At 64.1% G+C, this 18,377-nt stretch overlaps 5 protein-coding genes across 6 annotated transcripts; 3 read left to right on the top strand and 2 right to left on the bottom strand.

Annotated features, from left to right (window-relative positions):
• The first annotated feature begins 646 nt into the window (after positions 1-646).
• Positions 647-7,514, top strand: BCAR1 (BCAR1 scaffold protein, Cas family member). Of its 2 annotated transcripts, XM_084214940.1 has the most exons (7): positions 647-796; positions 1,617-2,306; positions 3,521-3,682; positions 3,907-4,011; positions 4,424-5,572; positions 5,783-5,872; positions 6,209-7,514. In XM_084214940.1, exons 1-7 carry the CDS (start codon positions 785-787, stop codon positions 6,722-6,724), a joined length of 2,724 nt encoding a protein of 907 aa, XP_084071066.1. In that variant the 5' UTR covers positions 647-784; the 3' UTR covers positions 6,725-7,514. The 2 variants fall into 2 exon arrangements, with proteins under 2 accessions (XP_084071066.1, XP_084071065.1); XM_084214939.1 differs by lacking the exon at positions 647-796 and having other exon boundaries at positions 1,432-2,306.
• A 437-nt stretch (positions 7,515-7,951) lies between these two features.
• On the bottom strand, positions 7,952-9,432 carry LOC311159301 (putative D-lactate dehydrogenase, mitochondrial; the record flags this gene model as incomplete). The annotated part of the gene is made up of 6 exons (XM_084215298.1): positions 7,952-8,143; positions 8,227-8,368; positions 8,634-8,746; positions 8,861-8,955; positions 9,147-9,238; positions 9,365-9,432. 6 exons carry the CDS (start codon positions 9,430-9,432, stop codon positions 7,952-7,954), a joined length of 702 nt encoding a protein of 233 aa, XP_084071424.1.
• A 58-nt stretch (positions 9,433-9,490) lies between these two features.
• On the bottom strand, positions 9,491-11,590 carry LOC311159216 (chymotrypsinogen 2-like; the record flags this gene model as incomplete). Its single annotated transcript, XM_084215162.1, has 7 exons — positions 9,491-9,652; positions 9,727-9,860; positions 10,221-10,401; positions 10,908-10,986; positions 11,100-11,179; positions 11,298-11,401; positions 11,524-11,590. 7 exons carry the CDS (start codon positions 11,588-11,590, stop codon positions 9,491-9,493), a joined length of 807 nt encoding a protein of 268 aa, XP_084071288.1.
• A 711-nt stretch (positions 11,591-12,301) lies between these two features.
• On the top strand, positions 12,302-14,401 carry LOC311159115 (chymotrypsinogen 2-like; the record flags this gene model as incomplete). The annotated part of the gene is made up of 7 exons (XM_084215017.1): positions 12,302-12,368; positions 12,491-12,594; positions 12,713-12,792; positions 12,906-12,984; positions 13,491-13,671; positions 14,032-14,165; positions 14,240-14,401. 7 exons carry the CDS (start codon positions 12,302-12,304, stop codon positions 14,399-14,401), a joined length of 807 nt encoding a protein of 268 aa, XP_084071143.1.
• A 512-nt stretch (positions 14,402-14,913) lies between these two features.
• Positions 14,914-17,929, top strand: LDHD (lactate dehydrogenase D). The gene is made up of 11 exons (XM_084215006.1): positions 14,914-15,031; positions 15,146-15,258; positions 15,524-15,665; positions 15,749-15,890; positions 16,162-16,321; positions 16,399-16,598; positions 16,670-16,798; positions 17,027-17,154; positions 17,232-17,322; positions 17,408-17,519; positions 17,596-17,929. The coding sequence occupies exons 1-11, from the start codon at positions 14,918-14,920 to the stop codon at positions 17,759-17,761; spliced, it is 1,497 nt and encodes a 498-aa protein (XP_084071132.1). The 5' UTR covers positions 14,914-14,917; the 3' UTR covers positions 17,762-17,929.
• Positions 17,930-18,377: the final 448 nt, after the last annotated feature.

Here is an 18,377-nt window from a genome sequence, read left to right as displayed (position 1 = left end):
CTGTTGGGCTGTCCATGGGCCATGTTGCCAGGCTGTTGGAGCAGGCCAGACAGGCAGCTGTGGTGTGCCATGGGTACTGTGGTGTGCCCTTTGTGCCAGGGGTCCCATGTGTGCCAGGGTGTGCCATGTGAGCCATTGCACCTACAGCTACCCATTACCTGCCCCTTGTATGCCCCTCCTATAAACACCATCCCCATTACACACCCCAGAACTCCCCAGTTACCTTACTGCTACCCTTTATTGCACATCCATTGCATACCTGTTACACATCCATTAACCTTTAATGACCTTTTATCATTACACACCCATTGCAGAGCCTTTTGCCTTCACTTGACATTGTATATGGCCTTTGTGACACACCAAGTGCGGGCTCACTGCCACACCTGTTTCACACCCTTCAGTGCACATCTGTTGCACGCCTGTTCCGCTCCCCTTACCCTTTGTCGCCCTTGGTCACACCCCCTGGGCCGGTGTCACAGCCCCTGGGCCGGTGTCACGCCCGTTCCTCTCCCTTTACACGCGCCTTGCTCACCCTGCGCCCCCGTGCCCGCCCCGCCCCTCACCAGAGACCCCGCCCCTTTTCCCGCCCCTCGCCCTGGGCCCCGCCCCCCGGGCGGGCGCAGCCAATGGGGGCGGGCGGAGCGGCCGGGCCGGGCGCGCGCGGCGCTATAACGATCCCTACGGCGCCGCCGCCGCCTGCGCGCCCCGGCCCCGCCGCCCCCGGCCCGGCCCGGCCCTCGGCCCCGCACCCGGCCCGCTGCGGCCGGAGCGGCCCCGCGGGAAGATGAACTACTTGGTGAGTGGGGGCGCGGGGGCGGACACGGGGGCGTGTGCGGGGACAGGTAGGGTGCGGGGGAACGGCTGCTGGGGGGTCCTGTTGGAGGACGAGGAGGCGGAGGAAGGCCTCAGCCCCCTCAGCTCGGCCCGGGCAGGGCCTCTCCTGTGCGGCCGATCCCAATGGCGTGACCTTGGCCGAGCTCCCCCGCTCCGAGACGGCCAGGCCTTGCCTGCCCCCCCCCCCTCCTCTCTTCCTGACGGGTCAGGGAGCTGCGGGACTCGCGGGGGGCCCAGCGGGGCCAGGGGCCTCCCCAGGCCTCCGCCCCGCCGGGCGGGGCGGCACCGGCGGCGGCCAGGGCCGCGGGACAGCCGGGAGTCCGGCCCTGCCATCCCGGGCGGGCCGCGACCTGTCCTGCCGCCGCAGCCCCGAGCAGCGCTGGCAGGTGCCGCCCGGCTGGGGGACCCCGCGGGGTGGAAGGGGCCCGGGCCCGACGACGGGTGTCGTGCGATGGCCACGGCTGACTCACCGCCCCGGCACTTCCTCCCAGTCGGCGGAGGGAAGGGGCGGGAGAGGTAGAGGAGGCCCCCCGAAACCGGGGAGGCGGAAGGGCCCGGCCCCTTCCCAGCACCACCTCTGGGAAGGGTGGTTTTTGCTCCAGCGAGGAATCCCGCGGTGGTTGGAACGGGGAGATCCATCCGGCGGGAGCTGCGCGGCGAAGCCCCCGGCCCGCGGGGCTCCGTCCCGGTGCTGAGCTACCGCCCGGCTGTCGCCCGCCGGGATGACGCCCCACCGGCCGGCGGGGCCCGGCTCACCGCCCAGGCGCGGGGCTCTCTTCCAGAACGTGCTGGCCAAGGCGCTGTACGACAACGTGGCCGAGTCCCCGGACGAGCTCTCCTTCCGCAAGGGCGACATCATGACGGTGCTGGAGCGCAACACGCAGGGGCTGGATGGTTGGTGGCTCTGTTCGCTCCATGGCCGGCAGGGCATCGTTCCCGGGAACCGCCTCAAGATTCTCGTGGGGATGTACGACAAGAAGCAGCCACAGCAGCAAGCGCCTGCCCCGGCACAAGGGCAGGCACCGCCACAGCCATCTGTACCCCAGCCGGCTCTGCCTTTCCACCACCAAGGGGGCTACACCCCGCTGTCGCCCGCCTCGCAGTACACCCCCATGCACCCTGCTTATGCCCCCCAAGGGGACAATGTCTATCTGATGCCAGTCCCCAACAAGGGACAGCAGGGTCTGTACCCAGGCTCAGCACCCACTGGACAGTTTCCTCCTGCCCCTCCTAAGCAGCCTTCCACCTACCCGAAGCAGGCACCTCCCCACACCTTCCCCAACCCAGGCCAGGAAATCTACCAGGTTCCCCCCTCCCTGGGCCAGGCAGCAGAGGCGTACCCAGGGGGCTCTGCCAGTCCCCCCCAGGATGTCTACCAGGTTCCTCCTTCAGCTGGTCAAGCTCAAGAAATCTACCAGGTGCCACCGTCATTGGACATGAGGAGCTGGGAAGGGCACAAGCCCCAGGGAAAGGTAGGATGGGGAGACTGCACTTGGGAGTTTGTTGTGTTTGTGGGGTGCTCTGTGGTCCATGGGTACAAGTGGGTGGCACAGCTTGGGCTTCTCAGCTTGCTACACTTTGAGCAGGCAGCCCATGTGCCCATTGCTGGGGTTGTGTGGGCATCCTTGCCTCCACTGCTGGAAGGAATGGATGCACTGGGAGAGTCCCCACAATGGCTGAGGTGCCCCGGTGGGTGTGAGCCACCCTTCTGGGGCTGGCACAGCATTCAGCACTATGGTCCTTGTGATCTCTTATGTGGGCTCTGCTGGTGTCACCCAGGACATGGCAGTGTGTTTGGTATGGGCACAGAATGTTGGTAACCCAGGAGCTATTTTGGGGTGCCAGGTTCTGGAGCTGTGGAAGTAGCTGTGGTACCCAGCACAATGCTGTAGATTTTGTTTCTCCTGGGAGCGCGCACAGGAACAGACAGGCAGTGCCAGCGTTTCCCGACTGTGCCAGGCAGCCTGCCAGTACTTGCTAGGTACACTGGTGAGGCAAGAGTGAGGCACCAGGCTGTCCCCAGCATGGAGCCTAACGGCTCCATCCCGGACACCAGCGTCCTTCTGGCTCTGCCCCTACCCTGGCACGTCATCCTGGGGAAGAGGAGTGAGGTGCTTTCAGTATCGTGTTTTCCGGGAAGGCTACTCCAACTCATACCCCTGGGAAGCAGCCAGTGAGGGGAGGGAGCTGCCAAATCACAGCCAGGGCACAAGGAACATCCAAAAAGGAAGACCCAGCCCAATACCTCAGCCCTCCTTGGCCCTGGTTGGGCAGGGTGCCATTACCCTCCAGGTTTGGTTATTTTCCGCTCTGGTCTCACCATGAAATGACCCATTCAGGCATGGAACTGTGGGTAGGGAGGGATCTCCAGGTGTTGGCAGACCCCGGCCCGTGCCTGGATCGGCCGTTTCTTTCTGCATGCCACGGCTGTGCCGGCCGGGCTTTGTCTTTCCCTGAGACTCTATCGCCGCTATAAATAACCGGTGATATCATCCCGTCCCCGGCATCGCCGCACACCCGGCCGGGGAGCGCCCTCCCGTGGCACTGGGCAGGCCCTGATTCCAAGCAATCCAGTAGGGAATCCAGCAACCATCCTCTCTCTGGCCCCATTGCCGGGTTTTGTGGGAATGATGCAGGGTGGGAGATGCTCGGTAGTGCCCACATTGTGTCTTTTCCCTCTTTCCAGGTGCTGGTGCCTACCCGTGTGGGCCAGGTGTATGTCTATGACTCCCCCAAGGGTGAGCAGGTTGAGTATGATTTCCCTCGCCACCTAATCTCCACGGGCTCCCAGGAGATCTATGATGTGCCACCTGTTCGAGGAGGGGTCCCGAGCCAGTTCAGCCAGGAGGTGAGGCTGCTTGGGATGTCAGGGGGAATCTCTGGCTCTGCCCTTAAGAATGGGAGATGATCTGTCACAGCCTGAGATCCATACCAGGCTAAATTGAACCCAAAACTATACTTTATGGACCTCAGTGCCACTTCTGAGTACTTCCACCATTCCCAGCTGATCCCTGAGAGGAGGTGGGTGGCCACACCATCTCTGACACATTGTCCTGTGTTCCTCCTCTCCAGGTCTATGACACTCCTCCCATGGCAGTGAAGGGTCCCAATGGGCAGGACCCGGGGCAAGAGATCTACGATGTGCCCCCCAGCGTGGAGAAGAACTTGCACCAAACTGTAAGTACTGCTGGGAAGCTCCCAGCTTCTTTGTGTAAGAATAACAAACCTATTTTTACAGGGAGAAAAATAATTTATTAGATCAATCTGCCCAAAGATGTGATGTCCCTGGCACTGGAGGCTTTCAGAATGCTAAGGAATGGGTTGCTGGATGTTTACACCCAGGGGATGAGGTTGGACCAGATGATCTTTCAAATCTGGGCTGCTCTAGGATTTTTTGATTCCTGTGCCAAAGGGCAGGGGCACCCCTGGGGTGCATGGCTTCATCCCAGTGCCCACCCAGTGCAGTCTTGGATGCTCAGTGCTACCACATGCATGCCCTGCAGCTCAGGGCAGCCAGCCTGTGCCTCCACACCTGCCCCAGGCCACCTCTCCCAGCAGTGCTGACAGTGCCACTCCTCTGCCCTTGCAGGTGTACGATGTCCCCCCCTCAGTGAGCAAGGACGTGCCAGATGGCCCAGCACGGGAGGAGACCTACGATGTGCCACCCGCCTTTGCCAAGCAGAAAGCCTTCGACCCCTCCCGCCATCCCCTGATCCTGGCCCAGCAGGAGCCCTACTTGCCAGAGGATGTCTATGATGTGCCCCCAGCAGCTGGGAAAGGTGCTTCTGAGCTGCCACTCTCCCATGAGATCTATGATGTGCCCCCCAGCCTCAAGAAGCTGGGGGGATCCACCTTCCCCTCCCAGGAGGTGTACGATGTGCCCCGGGACCTGCACGCCCCAGGCAAAGGCTCTGTGGACACGGAGGGCGAGTACATCTACGACGTCCCACCACAAGTAGACCGTGAGGCCAAGGGTGCTGATGCCAAGCGCCTCTCGGCTTCCAGCACAGGCAGCACCCGCAGCAACATCTCCACATCCTCACTGGACGTGGTGCCTGTGAAGGAGCCGGCTAAGGGAGCCGGCAAGGAGTTCTCCCTGGACTTGGATGCCGCCATGGAGACACTGGCCAAGCTCCAGAGTGGCGTCAGCAGCGCTGTCTCCTACCTCATGTCCTTTATCAGCAGCAACTGGCGCAGCCCCGAGCACATGGAGGCCAATGCTGCCAACATCCGTGGGGCAGCCGAGGGCGTCCGGACAGCCCTCCGGGACCTGCTGGAGTTTGCCCGAGGGGCAGTGGGCAATGCTGCCCAGGCCTCTGACCGCTCTCTCTACACCAAGCTCAGCAAGCAGCTGCAGAAGATGGAGGAGGTCTACCAGGCCCTGGCACGGCATGGCCAAGCACTGGATGCTTGCCACTGGGCCCCCAGTGCTTTGGCCAGCAGCAAGCCGGGCACAGATGACTTGGAGCACTTCATCATGCACTCACGTGGTGTTCCTGATGACACTAAGCAGTTGGCTTCCTTCCTGCATGGCAATGCCTCCCTTCTCTTCAAACGGACAAAGCCGGCGGTGGAGAGTGGTGGCCATGGGCCCCCTCACCCCTCCGACAAGGCCAGCAGCATCCAGTCACGGCCCCTGCCCTCCCCTCCCAAGTTGCTGGCCCAGGAGTCACCTGACGGACCCTACGAGAACAGTGAGAGTGGCTGGATGGAGGATTATGACTATGTCCATCTCCAGGTGGGCATGGGTATGGGGGCTGCTTCCCACAGGGAGTGTTTATGATGGTGGCTCTCTGGCACAGGGGGGGATTAGGCAGCTCTTCTTCTACCTAAGTTTTGTTCTTACCCTCCTGCTTGAGGGCTTTGTGGACCAGACATGTCCCAGGGCAGGTGGGGGCTCTCTGGCAAGGCTGATGTTGCTGACCCCTTCCATGTCATGCCCCTGCAGGGCAAAGAGGAGTTTGAGAAGACCCAGAAGGAGCTGCTGGAGAAAGGCAACATCATCAGGCAGAGCAAGGACCAGCTAGAGCACCAGCAGGTAAGGGCACTGGAGCAGGCACCTGGGTGCTGCTATGCACAGGGCCCCATGTCTTGCTTCTGTTGTAACCTCTGCTGCTGGTCTGACCACAGCCCTCTTTCCCTGGATGATCTCATGGTGCATTCTACTTTGCCTTCCATACCAGTACTATGCTAGTCAAGAGGGGAGTAGGCACTTGGATCCCAGAGAGGAGCCTAGCATGGCTGTCCTGGGGCTGGCACTGTTTCACTGTGTTCCCTGGGGCTGGTGGCCATGGCCACCTGTGCTGGTGGCTCCATGGAGGGGAGCAGGTGCTGACTCAATGGCCACCCTGCCCCACGCCTGTCTCTCCCACAGCTGAAGCAGTTTGAGCGGCTGGAGCAGGAGGTGACGCGCCCCATCGACAACGACCTGTCCAACTGGAGCCCCCCCCAGCACTACAGCCCAGCACGGGGCGGTGGGACACTGTGTCCTGCTGACCGCCAGCTCCTCCTCTTCTACCTGGAGCAGTGCGAGGCCAACCTCACCACGCTCACCAATGCTGTCGATGCCTTCTTCACTGCTGTCAGCACCAACCAACCTCCCAAGATCTTTGTGGCCCACAGCAAGTTTGTCATCCTCAGTGCCCACAAGCTCGTCTTTATTGGGGACACGCTGTCCCGCCAGGCCAAGGCTCAGGACGTCCAGCACAAAGTGATGCACTACAGCAACCTCCTCTGTGAGATGCTCAAGGAGATTGTGATGACCACCAAGGCAGCTGCCCTCCACTACCCGTCTCCTTCCGCCTCCAAGGACATGGTGGAGCGTGTCAAGGACCTCGCCAACAGCACACAGCAGTTCAGGATGGTGCTGGGCCAGCTGGCAGCCATGTGATGGCCTCAGGGTCACTGTCCCCTCTCTCTGGCCCCCACCCTTCCCCAGACATGCATTTCCCTCCATGCAAGTCCTCTCCACCCGGTGTAAGCAGACATGTACATAGAGACTCCCACGCACACCGGGGGGCTGGGGCTCTGTGGGAATGGAGGTGAGGGGCTGCAGCCATCATACCCCTTCCTCCTCCCTCTGGCCAGGGGCCAGGAATGATTTGAGCTGTGCCCATAATGAAGCAAAGCTGGGAGATGGATATATGTCCACTCCTTCCCCACTATCCTCTCTCCATACAAAACCGGCGGCCAGTTCTGGGCTGAAGGGCATGGGGCCATGTCTCTGGTGAGTCAGGGATGTGCCTGGCAACTTGAGATGCAATTTGAGATGCTGTGGCTGCTCTGCTCTCGGGAGGACTCTACGGTGGACTCTGGAGAACTCCACGGTGGCCAGGAGATTCTAATGGTGTGGAAGCTGTGCCCTGGGATGGTGGGGCAGTGTGACAGAGATGGATTGTACTGTCCCCTTGTGTGCTGGAGGCTGGGGATAGGGGTCCCCAGGAGGGTTAAGGGTGGTGGGGAGCTGCTGAGGCAGGAAGGGGCTGACTTGTGCGTTCTCATGTCTTGGGTTGTGCTACAGTACCAGCTGTAATCGAAACGCGAACCGAAATTGGTGCCTTTTGAACACAGGGGAAGCTTCCGCTGGTTCCTGGAGCTACCACGTGGCAGCCCCCTCCAAAACTTGGCCCCAAGTCCCTCAGCAGTATAAAGATTTGCCTAGAAACACCCCTTATCTCCTCATTATCTGTGTGTGCCTGCTGGGGTGAGGGAGAGGCCCTGTGGCAGGGCTGGGGAGATCCTGTCCTACTAAAAAAACTCCTAGCCTTTGGAGACTGATGGTGCACAGAGGGTTACTGGGACACAAGGGACAGGCCTAAGAGGGTTGGGGGAAAATGAGGGGTGGCAGTGCAGGGCACTGGGGCCACATGGCCCTAGAACTAGTATCAGATGAGTGTCCCTCACAGCACCTTTCCAGGGGCCAAGGTCAACATGGAACCTAAGGGTTTGGTGAGGCACAGGATGGCAGCCCATGACCCTAAGCATTCCTGGTCCTGGCTATCCATCCCTTCCAGGACCGCAGAACACATGGCACCCTCGCTGCTACTGCCCTGCAATGAGCAAACCTATGGACACGCCACAATCCACAGCTCCTCAAGTGTATCCTCATTACCAGCCCCTACACTGCTCTCGCCCCCAGCCCCATGACTCCCCTCACGCCCACAGTACCGACAGGGAACCAGAGCCCGGTGCCACGCAGGTGTTTATTGAGGGCCTTGCGGGTGACACCAGGCTCCACCATCACCGAGAAGTCCTCGAGGCTCAGCTCTGCGATGGCGTCCATGCGGCTCAGGTCAAAGCAGACACCGCCCTGGCACAGGGGCAGCCGGGGGTCTGGGCACGGCCACGCACCGAGAGCCCCTGGGGGGTCAGAGGTGCCGGGGCAGCCCATACCTGCACGGCATTGACGCCTCCTTCCAGGCCGGTACCGGTGCCGAAGGGCACCATGGGCACACGGCGGCGGTGACAGAGGGCTGCCAGCTCCTGCACCTGCCCCACGGCCTGGGGCCACACCACGACGTCCGGGGGGGCACAGCTGGGGGACAGGCAGCACCACTGGCTGACTGACTTAACCACTTGACCCTCCCCATGGCCCTTCCCCAGCCTGGCACTTGTCACACGGCCCTTGCCTTCCCCACGGCCCCTTGCCTACCCAAATATTTCCCATTCCCAGACCCGGCCCCTCCCCTGTGACCCTTCCCCTTCCAATGGCTCTTGCCTTGCCCGGATCTCTTCCCTTCCCCACGACCCTTCCCGTGGTCCTTCCCCTCCCCAGGGCTCCCAGCTCCAGGGACACTCACGGGTGCATGGACTCATCGTGGCCGTGCTGCTCCCGCACCGCTGGGGCTGTGGAGACATTGGGCGCCCCGACCACGGCCCTCAGCGCCTCCACGAAGTCAGGGGGCAGCGAGGGCTGCGGGGGGAACAACGAGCACCCGTCAGGGATGCCCTGGGGAGGGTCTGATCGCAGGCACGAGGCCAAGTGACCATGTCAGGCCCTGAGCGGCCTTTGGAGCCCCGGCCCCACCTTGGAGCAGCAGCTGCGGCGCCCCAGGGCTGCCGCCAGCACCAGCACCCTCCGCAGGGCCATGTTGCAACGGGACAAGAACGGGAACATGGGAACTGCACCGGACCAGGACATTGCCCTCCCCCGCAGCCTGTCTGTCCCTCCCCCACGCTGACACCTTAAGGTGGCTCCAGCCACACGCGAGTGTGTCCCTGGCAGAGGGACCTGGGTCCCTCCGGAGCCTGTGCTCATGTTCCCATGCTGTCCCCTGCCCGGGCCGAGTCACTGCATTCACCACGGCCTCTACCATCACAGGTGCCCTCATGCCTGCTCAAGTATCGCCGCAGCTGGTCAGGGGTCCATGACCCCATAGGAGACCACACGTCCTCACGCTCCTCCCTTGCCAGAGAGGTGTCACCATGTCCCCCTGCCCATCTGTCCCCGTTCCCAGCCAGGTGTCCCCATGCTGCCGCTCAGCGCTCCTGGACAGGTGTCCTCACACCCAGAGAACTGACCCCAGCCCACCACCTGCCCCCATCCACAGCCGGGGGTCTCCCGGCCACCCGCCTGCCCCCTGCCCCGCTCCCGTGCATCCCGGCATGGTGACAAGGACACAGTGTGCTCAGGGGATGGCAGCGTTTATTGCGGGCCTCAGTTGGCCTCCAGGATGGAGTCGATCCAGTTGCGAAGCTTGGTGACACGGGCGTACACGCCGGGCGTCTTGGTGCTGCAGGTGCTGCTGCCCCAGGAGACGATGCCCACCAGGTTCCAGGCGCCGTCCTTCTGGCACACCAGCGGGCCGCCGGAGTCGCCCTGCACGGGGCAGCGGGTGAGCGCCGGCGCGGGGCCCGGGGCCGCCGCGGGCAGCGCGGGCCGGGGGCACCTACCATGCAGGAAGAGGCTCCGTCGGCACCGGCACAGACCATCACGTCACGGATGCGGAAGCCCCAGAACTCCTTGCACTGGGTGTTGGTGAGCAAGGGCAGAGCCGCCTGCTGCAGCACCGCCGGAGTGTGCGAGGCTGCGGGGAGAGGGGAGCGTCAGCGCCAGCACCGGCACCGGGAGCGGAGCGGGAATGGCAAAGGGGCTGGGACGGGGAGGGTGGGACCGTGATGATGGTGGAGATGGGGTCAGGATTGGGCCAGGCTTGGGCATCGGTGATGGCATGAGGAATGGGACTGGGATGGGGATTCAGATTCAGACTTGCATGGGGATCTGGATGGGAGGTTGCCATGAGCATTATGATTCAGATGAGGACAGGCACTGACCATGTGGATGAGGAAGGGAACAGGCAAGACAGCGGACAAGGATGGGCATGGGGATGGGAATTTGGATGAGGCAGGGGACGGGAATGGGGATGGGGACAAGAAAGTGCAGTTACCGCTGGAGTCAGTGAGCCCCCAGCCAGTGGTGACGCAGGTCATTCCCCCAGGGAATTCGTCAGTGGCCTTGGGCAGGCAGACGGGGGACACGCGATCCGACAGCTGCGCCGGAGTGGCCAGTTTGATCAGGGTGATGTCGTCGTGGATGGTCAGCATGTTGAACTTGGGGTTCTTGAAGACCTGAAGCACGCAGCGCTGCTCTCAGCACCTGCACCCCCTGCCAGGGTGCCGGGCACCGGGCTCTCCACAGGGATCGGTAGGGATCTTGGGGACCAGTGAGGACTCTGGGGGCTGCTCCTGTGGGTCCCGTGATGGCAGGGTGCCTGAGCTGCAGGGCCCAGCCCCTGGGACACTGGGGAGCAGGGACACCCTTGGTCACGTCCCCGGGCCAGGATGGAATGGACCCTGAGGCCTGAACCCCTATCCCTTGGGAGTTCCTGGGAACATGGGGACATCCAGGGGACCTGACCTGAAGGATGAGTGGGAGCAGGGACACCCCAGGGCATTGCAGTGCAGGAATGTGGGAGGCTATGGGCACCGCGGGGAACCCTGACCCTCGGCATAAGGGGAACCGCGGACTCCTCAAGAGCACAAATCCCAGGACAAGGGGGACCCGGACATAAGCCCCAGGCCGCCTGTGGTGGCCGTGGGATCCCGCAGGCACACAGACCCCGCCCCGGAGGTACCTTCTCGATTTTCAGTTCCTGCTGATCAGGGCCGGGTGCGTCCTGGTCGTAGGCGCCCACCACCACGGTGTCGGTTTTCCTGGGCACAGGCAGGCACTGAGCACGGGACACCGGCACGGGGACCCCGGGTTCCCAGGGCACCCTGTGCCCGTGCCCAGCCCCGGCCCGGCCGGCAGCAGAGCCGGTGCCTACCTGACGCCGCAGTGGGCAGCGGTGACCACCCAGTTCTCGCTGATCAGGGAGCCGCCGCAGAAGTGGAAGCCGTTGTTGCGCTGCCGGGGAGAGCTGCCCTCAGCACCCGGCACCGCCGCCGGCACCGCCGCCGGCGAGCTCCGTGCCCGGCCCCCGCACGGCCCCCACCCCTGCCCCCGGCCCGCCTCGGGCTCTCACCTGCAGGGACACCTGCCATGGCCAGGACCCTGGCACCGCCGCCTCCCCGTTGACAATGCGGGTGTAGCCACGGACGACGGGTGTGATGGCGGGCACGCCGCAGTCTGCGGGGCACAGGCGGCCGTGGGACGGCGGCTCCGGCCACCCCGGCCCCGTGTCCCCTCCCCACCACTCCCGCCCGCCAGAGCCCCGAGCCCACCCCGCCAAGCCCCACGACCCCACGCACTCTCAGGGAGGGCGGCACGGGCAAAGCCCGCCAGAGCCAGGCAGCTCAACACCCACAGCAGAGCCATTGCCACTTGTGAGGACAGACCTGCCCGGCACCCGGTGGCTCTTATACGCACCCCGGGCACCTCCCTGCTACCGCTGGCCTTGCCACCGCGGCCTTGGGAGATAGCGTGGTAGCTGGAACTTTCCTGGAAATGGCCTGGGAGCATGGCACCTGGAGCCTGTATCCTTGGCTATGGCTGTGGGACAGCACCGGCCTCGACTAAATGTTGGCTCCTTAAATGTCCATGGAATTATTCTAGCTGGCCCATGTCCTTCATAATTGGGGTACCAGAGCTGGACACTGCACTGCATCTGTGGTCTCAGCATAGTGGAGTAGAGGAGCAAAATCCCCTCCCTTGACATGCTGCTCAGGCTGCTGCAGTTGTAGCCCAAGATACGGTGGGGTTTTCTGAGCTGCCCACACATTTTGTCATGGAGTGGTGGAGTTTGGAAGGACCACGGAGTTCACCTAGGGCTGGGTCTGCACAGCCCTTCCAGGCTGCCACCTAGATAGGGATTCATCCAGTGGTCCAGGTGCCTGGGACACCAAGGAGTTGTGTGAGAAGGTTCCAGTACTGGCTCCAGGTGCCACGCTCCCAGGCCATTTCCTGGAAAGTTCCAGCTACCACGCTATCTCCCAAGGCCACGGTGGCGAGGCCAGCGGTAGCAGGGAGGTGCCCGGGGTGCGTATAAGAGCCACCGGGTGCCGGGCAGGTCTGTCCTCACAAGTGGCAATGGCTCTGCTGTGGGTGTTGAGCTGCCTGGCTCTGGCGGGCTTTGCCCGTGCCGCCCTCCCTGAGAGTGCGTGGGGTCGTGGGGCTTGGCGGGGTGGGCTCGGGGCTCTGGCGGGCGGGAGTGGTGGGGAGGGGACACGGGGCCGGGGTGGCCGGAGCCGCCGTCCCACGGCCGCCTGTGCCCCGCAGACTGCGGCGTGCCCGCCATCACACCCGTCGTCCGTGGCTACACCCGCATTGTCAACGGGGAGGCGGCGGTGCCAGGGTCCTGGCCATGGCAGGTGTCCCTGCAGGTGAGAGCCCGAGGCGGGCCGGGGGCAGGGGTGGGGGCCGTGCGGGGGCCGGGCACGGAGCTCGCCGGCGGCGGTGCCGGCGGCGGTGCCGGGTGCTGAGGGCAGCTCTCCCCGGCAGCGCAACAACGGCTTCCACTTCTGCGGCGGCTCCCTGATCAGCGAGAACTGGGTGGTCACCGCTGCCCACTGCGGCGTCAGGTAGGCACCGGCTCTGCTGCCGGCCGGGCCGGGGCTGGGCACGGGCACAGGGTGCCCTGGGAACCCGGGGTCCCCGTGCCGGTGTCCCGTGCTCAGTGCCTGCCTGTGCCCAGGAAAACCGACACCGTGGTGGTGGGCGCCTACGACCAGGACGCACCCGGCCCTGATCAGCAGGAACTGAAAATCGAGAAGGTACCTCCGGGGCGGGGTCTGTGTGCCTGCGGGATCCCACGGCCACCACAGGCGGCCTGGGGCTTATGTCCGGGTCCCCCTTGTCCTGGGATTTGTGCTCTTGAGGAGTCCGCGGTTCCCCTTATGCCGAGGGTCAGGGTTCCCCGCGGTGCCCATAGCCTCCCACATTCCTGCACTGCAATGCCCTGGGGTGTCCCTGCTCCCACTCATCCTTCAGGTCAGGTCCCCTGGATGTCCCCATGTTCCCAGGAACTCCCAAGGGATAGGGGTTCAGGCCTCAGGGTCCATTCCATCCTGGCCCGGGGACGTGACCAAGGGTGTCCCTGCTCCCCAGTGTCCCAGGGGCTGGGCCCTGCAGCTCAGGCACCCTGCCATCACGGGACCCACAGGAGCAGCCCCCAGAGTCCTCACTGGTCCCCAAGATCCCTACCGATCCCTGTGGAGAGCCCGGTGCCCGGCACCCTGGCAGGGGGTGCAGGTGCTGAGAGCAGCGCTGCGTGCTTCAGGTCTTCAAGAACCCCAAGTTCAACATGCTGACCATCCACGACGACATCACCCTGATCAAACTGGCCACTCCGGCGCAGCTGTCGGATCGCGTGTCCCCCGTCTGCCTGCCCAAGGCCACTGACGAATTCCCTGGGGGAATGACCTGCGTCACCACTGGCTGGGGGCTCACTGACTCCAGCGGTAACTGCACTTTCTTGTCCCCATCCCCATTCCCGTCCCCTGCCTCATCCAAATTCCCATCCCCATGCCCATCCTTGTCCGCTGTCTTGCCTGTTCCCTTCCTCATCCACATGGTCAGTGCCTGTCCTCATCTGAATCATAATGCTCATGGCAACCTCCCATCCAGATCCCCATGCAAGTCTGAATCTGAATCCCCATCCCAGTCCCATTCCTCATGCCATCACCGATGCCCAAGCCTGGCCCAATCCTGACCCCATCTCCACCATCATCACGGTCCCACCCTCCCCGTCCCAGCCCCTTTGCCATTCCCGCTCCGCTCCCGGTGCCGGTGCTGGCGCTGACGCTCCCCTCTCCCCGCAGCCTCGCACACTCCGGCGGTGCTGCAGCAGGCGGCTCTGCCCTTGCTCACCAACACCCAGTGCAAGGAGTTCTGGGGCTTCCGCATCCGTGACGTGATGGTCTGTGCCGGTGCCGACGGAGCCTCTTCCTGCATGGTAGGTGCCCCCGGCCCGCGCTGCCCGCGGCGGCCCCGGGCCCCGCGCCGGCGCTCACCCGCTGCCCCGTGCAGGGCGACTCCGGCGGCCCGCTGGTGTGCCAGAAGGACGGCGCCTGGAACCTGGTGGGCATCGTCTCCTGGGGCAGCAGCACCTGCAGCACCAAGACGCCCGGCGTGTACGCCCGTGTCACCAAGCTTCGCAACTGGATCGACTCCATCCTGGAGGCCAACTGAGGCCCGCAATAAACGCTGCCATCCCCTGAGCACACTGTGTCCTTGTCACCATGCCGGGATGCACGGGAGCGGGGCTGGGGGCAGGCGGGTGGCCGAGAGACCCCTGGCTGTGGATGGGGGCAGGCGGTGGGCTGGGGTCAGTTCTCTGGGTGTGAGGACACCTGTCCAGGAGCGCTGAGCGGCAGCATGGGGACACCTGGCTGGGAACGGGGACAGATGGGCAGGGGGACATGGTGACACCTCTCTGGCAAGGGAGGAGCGTGAGGACGTGTGGTCTCCTATGGGGTCATGGACCCCTGACCAGCTGCGGCGATACTTGAGCAGGCATGAGGGCACCTGTGATGGTAGAGGCCGTGGTGAATGCAGTGACTCGGCCCGGGCAGGGGACAGCATGGGAACATGAGCACAGGCTCCGGAGGGACCCAGGTCCCTCTGCCAGGGACACACTCGCGTGTGGCTGGAGCCACCTTAAGGTGTCAGCGTGGGGGAGGGACAGACAGGCTGCGGGGGAGGGCAATGTCCTGGTCCGGTGCAGTTCCCATGTTCCCGTTCTTGTCCCGTTGCAACATGGCCCTGCGGAGGGTGCTGGCGCTGGCGGCAGCCCTGGGGCGCCGCAGCTGCTGCTCCAAGGTGGGGCCGGGGCTCCAAAGGCCGCTCAGGGCCTGACATGGTCACTTGGCCTCGTGCCTGCGATCAGACCCTCCCCAGGGCATCCCTGACGGGTGCTCGTTGTTCCCCCCGCAGCCCTCGCTGCCCCCTGACTTCGTGGAGGCGCTGAGGGCCATGGTCGGGGCGCCCAATGTCTCCACAGCCCCAGCGGTGCGGGAGCAGCACGGCCACGATGAGTCCATGCACCCGTGAGTGTCCCTGGAGCTGGGAGCCCTGGGGAGGGGAAGGACCACGGGAAGGGTCGTGGGGAAGGGAAGAGATCCGGGCAAGGCAAGAGCCATTGGAAGGGGAAGGGTCACAGGGGAGGGGCCGGGTCTGGGAATGGGAAATATTTGGGTAGGCAAGGGGCCGTGGGGAAGGCAAGGGCCGTGTGACAAGTGCCAGGCTGGGGAAGGGCCATGGGGAGGGTCAAGTGGTTAAGTCAGTCAGCCAGTGGTGCTGCCTGTCCCCCAGCTGTGCCCCCCCGGACGTCGTGGTGTGGCCCCAGGCCGTGGGGCAGGTGCAGGAGCTGGCAGCCCTCTGTCACCGCCGCCGTGTGCCCATGGTGCCCTTCGGCACCGGTACCGGCCTGGAAGGAGGCGTCAATGCCGTGCAGGTATGGGCTGCCCCGGCACCTCTGACCCCCCAGGGGCTCTCGGTGCGTGGCCGTGCCCAGACCCCCGGCTGCCCCTGTGCCAGGGCGGTGTCTGCTTTGACCTGAGCCGCATGGACGCCATCGCAGAGCTGAGCCTCGAGGACTTCTCGGTGATGGTGGAGCCCGGTGTCACCCGCAAGGCCCTCAATAAGCACCTGCGTGGCACCGGGCTCTGGTTCCCTGTCGGTACTGTGGGCATGAGGGGAGTCATGGGGCTGGGGGCGAGAGCACTGGAGGTACTGGGGATTCTTTGGACCTGGACATTGCAGTAATGTTGGGAGTGCTGTGGTGTCCACACGAGTGCTGTGCTCCCAGGGGTTCCTATGTGAGTAGGAGTGCCATGTCCCCATTGCTTTTGGGGGTGCCCATAGTTTTGCTGTGGTTGAAGTCCCAGTGGTTTCCATGTGGGAGTGGACACCTTGCCCACCTGCCTCTCCTGCCCATCCCCTGCTTGCAGACCCCGGGGCGGACGCCTCGCTGTGTGGCATGGCAGCCACGGGAGCCTCAGGCACCAACGCCGTGCGCTATGGCACCATGCGCCCCAACGTGCTCAACCTGCGCGTGGTGCTGCCGGACGGGCGCCTGCTCCACACGGCCGGCCCCGGGCGCCAGCCCAGGTGGGCACAGGGTGGCTGGGGGGCTGTGCTGGGCCGGCTGTGTGCCACATGGGTGCCCACTCACCAGCTCTGTGCAGGAAGCGGGCGGCCGGCTACGACCTGACCTCGCTCTTCGTGGGCTCTGAGGGCACCCTGGGCTTCCTGACTCAGGCCACGCTGCGCCTGCACCCGCTGCCCGAGGCCACTGCTGTCACCATCGCCTCCTTCCCCAGCGTGGGGGCGGCCGTGGCTTGCACCGTCCAGGTGCTGCAGGCTGCCGTGCCTGTGGCCCGTATCGGTGAGTGCCCGCAGCCAGAGGTGGGGGTCCAGTGCCAGTGGTGGAGCCCAACGCTGCCTCCTCCCACCCAGAGTTCCTGGATGAGGTGATGGCAGATGCCTGCGGCCGTTTCAGTGGGATGGGGCTGCCAGTGGCGGCCACACTCCTCCTGGAGCTGCACGGCTCCCGGCAAAGCCTGGCTGAGCAGCAGCAGCAGACAGGTATGGCTTGGAATGGGGAGGAGGAGGGGGGCTCATGAACATGTGAAGGAGGGGGGACTAGGGGTGTCACAGGGTGGTGGACAGGGTTCCAGGGACAAGGGACAGAGGGACCAGGAGTATCCCAGAGTGTGGGATGGGTGGCCAGGATGGGCACTGGAGGTCATGGGTAAGGGCTGGGCGCCTGGGGGATGCCATGGGTCCTGTCCCAGAGCTCCTGGTCACCTTCAGAGGAGATCGTGCGACAGAACAGTGGCTCCAGCCTGGCCTGGGCGGAGGGGCAGGAGGAGCGTGAGCAGCTCTGGTCCATGCGCCACAACGCCTGGTACGCTGCCCTGGCCCTGCGGCCCGGCTGCCAGGTAGGCACAAGGGTGGGGATGACGGCAGCGGCGCCCACGGTGCTCTGAGTGCCACAGCTCTGCCCTCCCTGGCCCAGGGCTACTCCACGGACGTCTGTGTGCCCATCTCCCGCCTGCCTGATGTGGTGGTGGAGACCAAGCAGGACCTGCAGGCCTCCAACCTCACCGGTCAGCAGGGCCACAGCCCCCCGGGACAGAGGGGGTGGGGGTCACCATCCCCCACACCACAGCTCATCTACCCGTGGCCTTGCAGGACCCATGGTGGGACATGTGGGTGATGGCAACTTCCACTGCATCCTCATCTTCAACTCCCAGGACCCGGAGGAGGCCCAGCGCATCCACGCCTTCACCCAGCGCCTGGGCAGGTGAGGCCAGGGTGCTCTGGGGGGCTGGAGCTGGACGGACAGATGTGCCCATCCCCTGTCCTTCCTTGTCCCACAGGCGGGCACTGGCAGCAGGGGGCACCTGCACCGGGGAGCACGGCGTGGGACTGGGCAAGCGGGCACTGCTGCAGGAGGAGCTGGGCCCGGAGGGCCTGGACACCCTGCGCTCCATCAAGGCTGCGCTCGACCCCCACAACCTCATGAACCCCGGCAAGGTGCTCTGAGGGGGAGCACCAGCACTGAGCTGGCACTGGGGAGCCGCAGCCCCTGGAGTCAAAAACAGGGTGGCCATGCTGCCCTGCAGTGCCACTGCATGTGTCCCTACAAATCATCCCATTCCCACTTCTGGGGTCAGGGATCCTCAAACCCCCAATAAACCCCTTGGACTCGCACTGTCCATGTGCTGTGAAGTTGTTTAGAGGGGTAGGACCCCCCAGCCCCTTCCCAGGAGGCCCCTGTCCCAGACAGCACACACAGGGCAGGGCAGGGCATTGTCAGGGTCCCACCTCAGCCACTTCCCCTGAGCTGCAATGCTGCTGGTGCCAGGTGGGAGCTCTCTGGCACCTGCTGAGCACTACTGTGGCCATCCCCACATGGCAGGCACAGAGAAGGGGAACTGGTGTGGGTGGGGGGCTCCAGCACCTCACTGGCATCATCTGCTTCACCAAGAAAGCCAGTGAAATAAAATAACAGTGAATGTTTTATTGAACATTGTTTTAATACCATATCAAAACACCTTGACTAATGAAGGAAGCTCCCCCCAAGCTCTGAACTCTTTTTTTCCCCCGTTTTTTTTTTAATATATAAATACAGAAAGGTTTCCCGCAGGGGCACGGCCAC

This window comes from Fringilla coelebs (genome assembly GCF_963513975.1).
Source record: "Fringilla coelebs genome assembly, chromosome: 14".
Taxonomy (NCBI): Eukaryota; Metazoa; Chordata; class Aves; order Passeriformes; family Fringillidae; genus Fringilla; species Fringilla coelebs.
The sequence above is the reverse complement of the archived record's forward strand: the minus strand, read 5'-3'. Positions and strand labels throughout refer to the sequence as shown.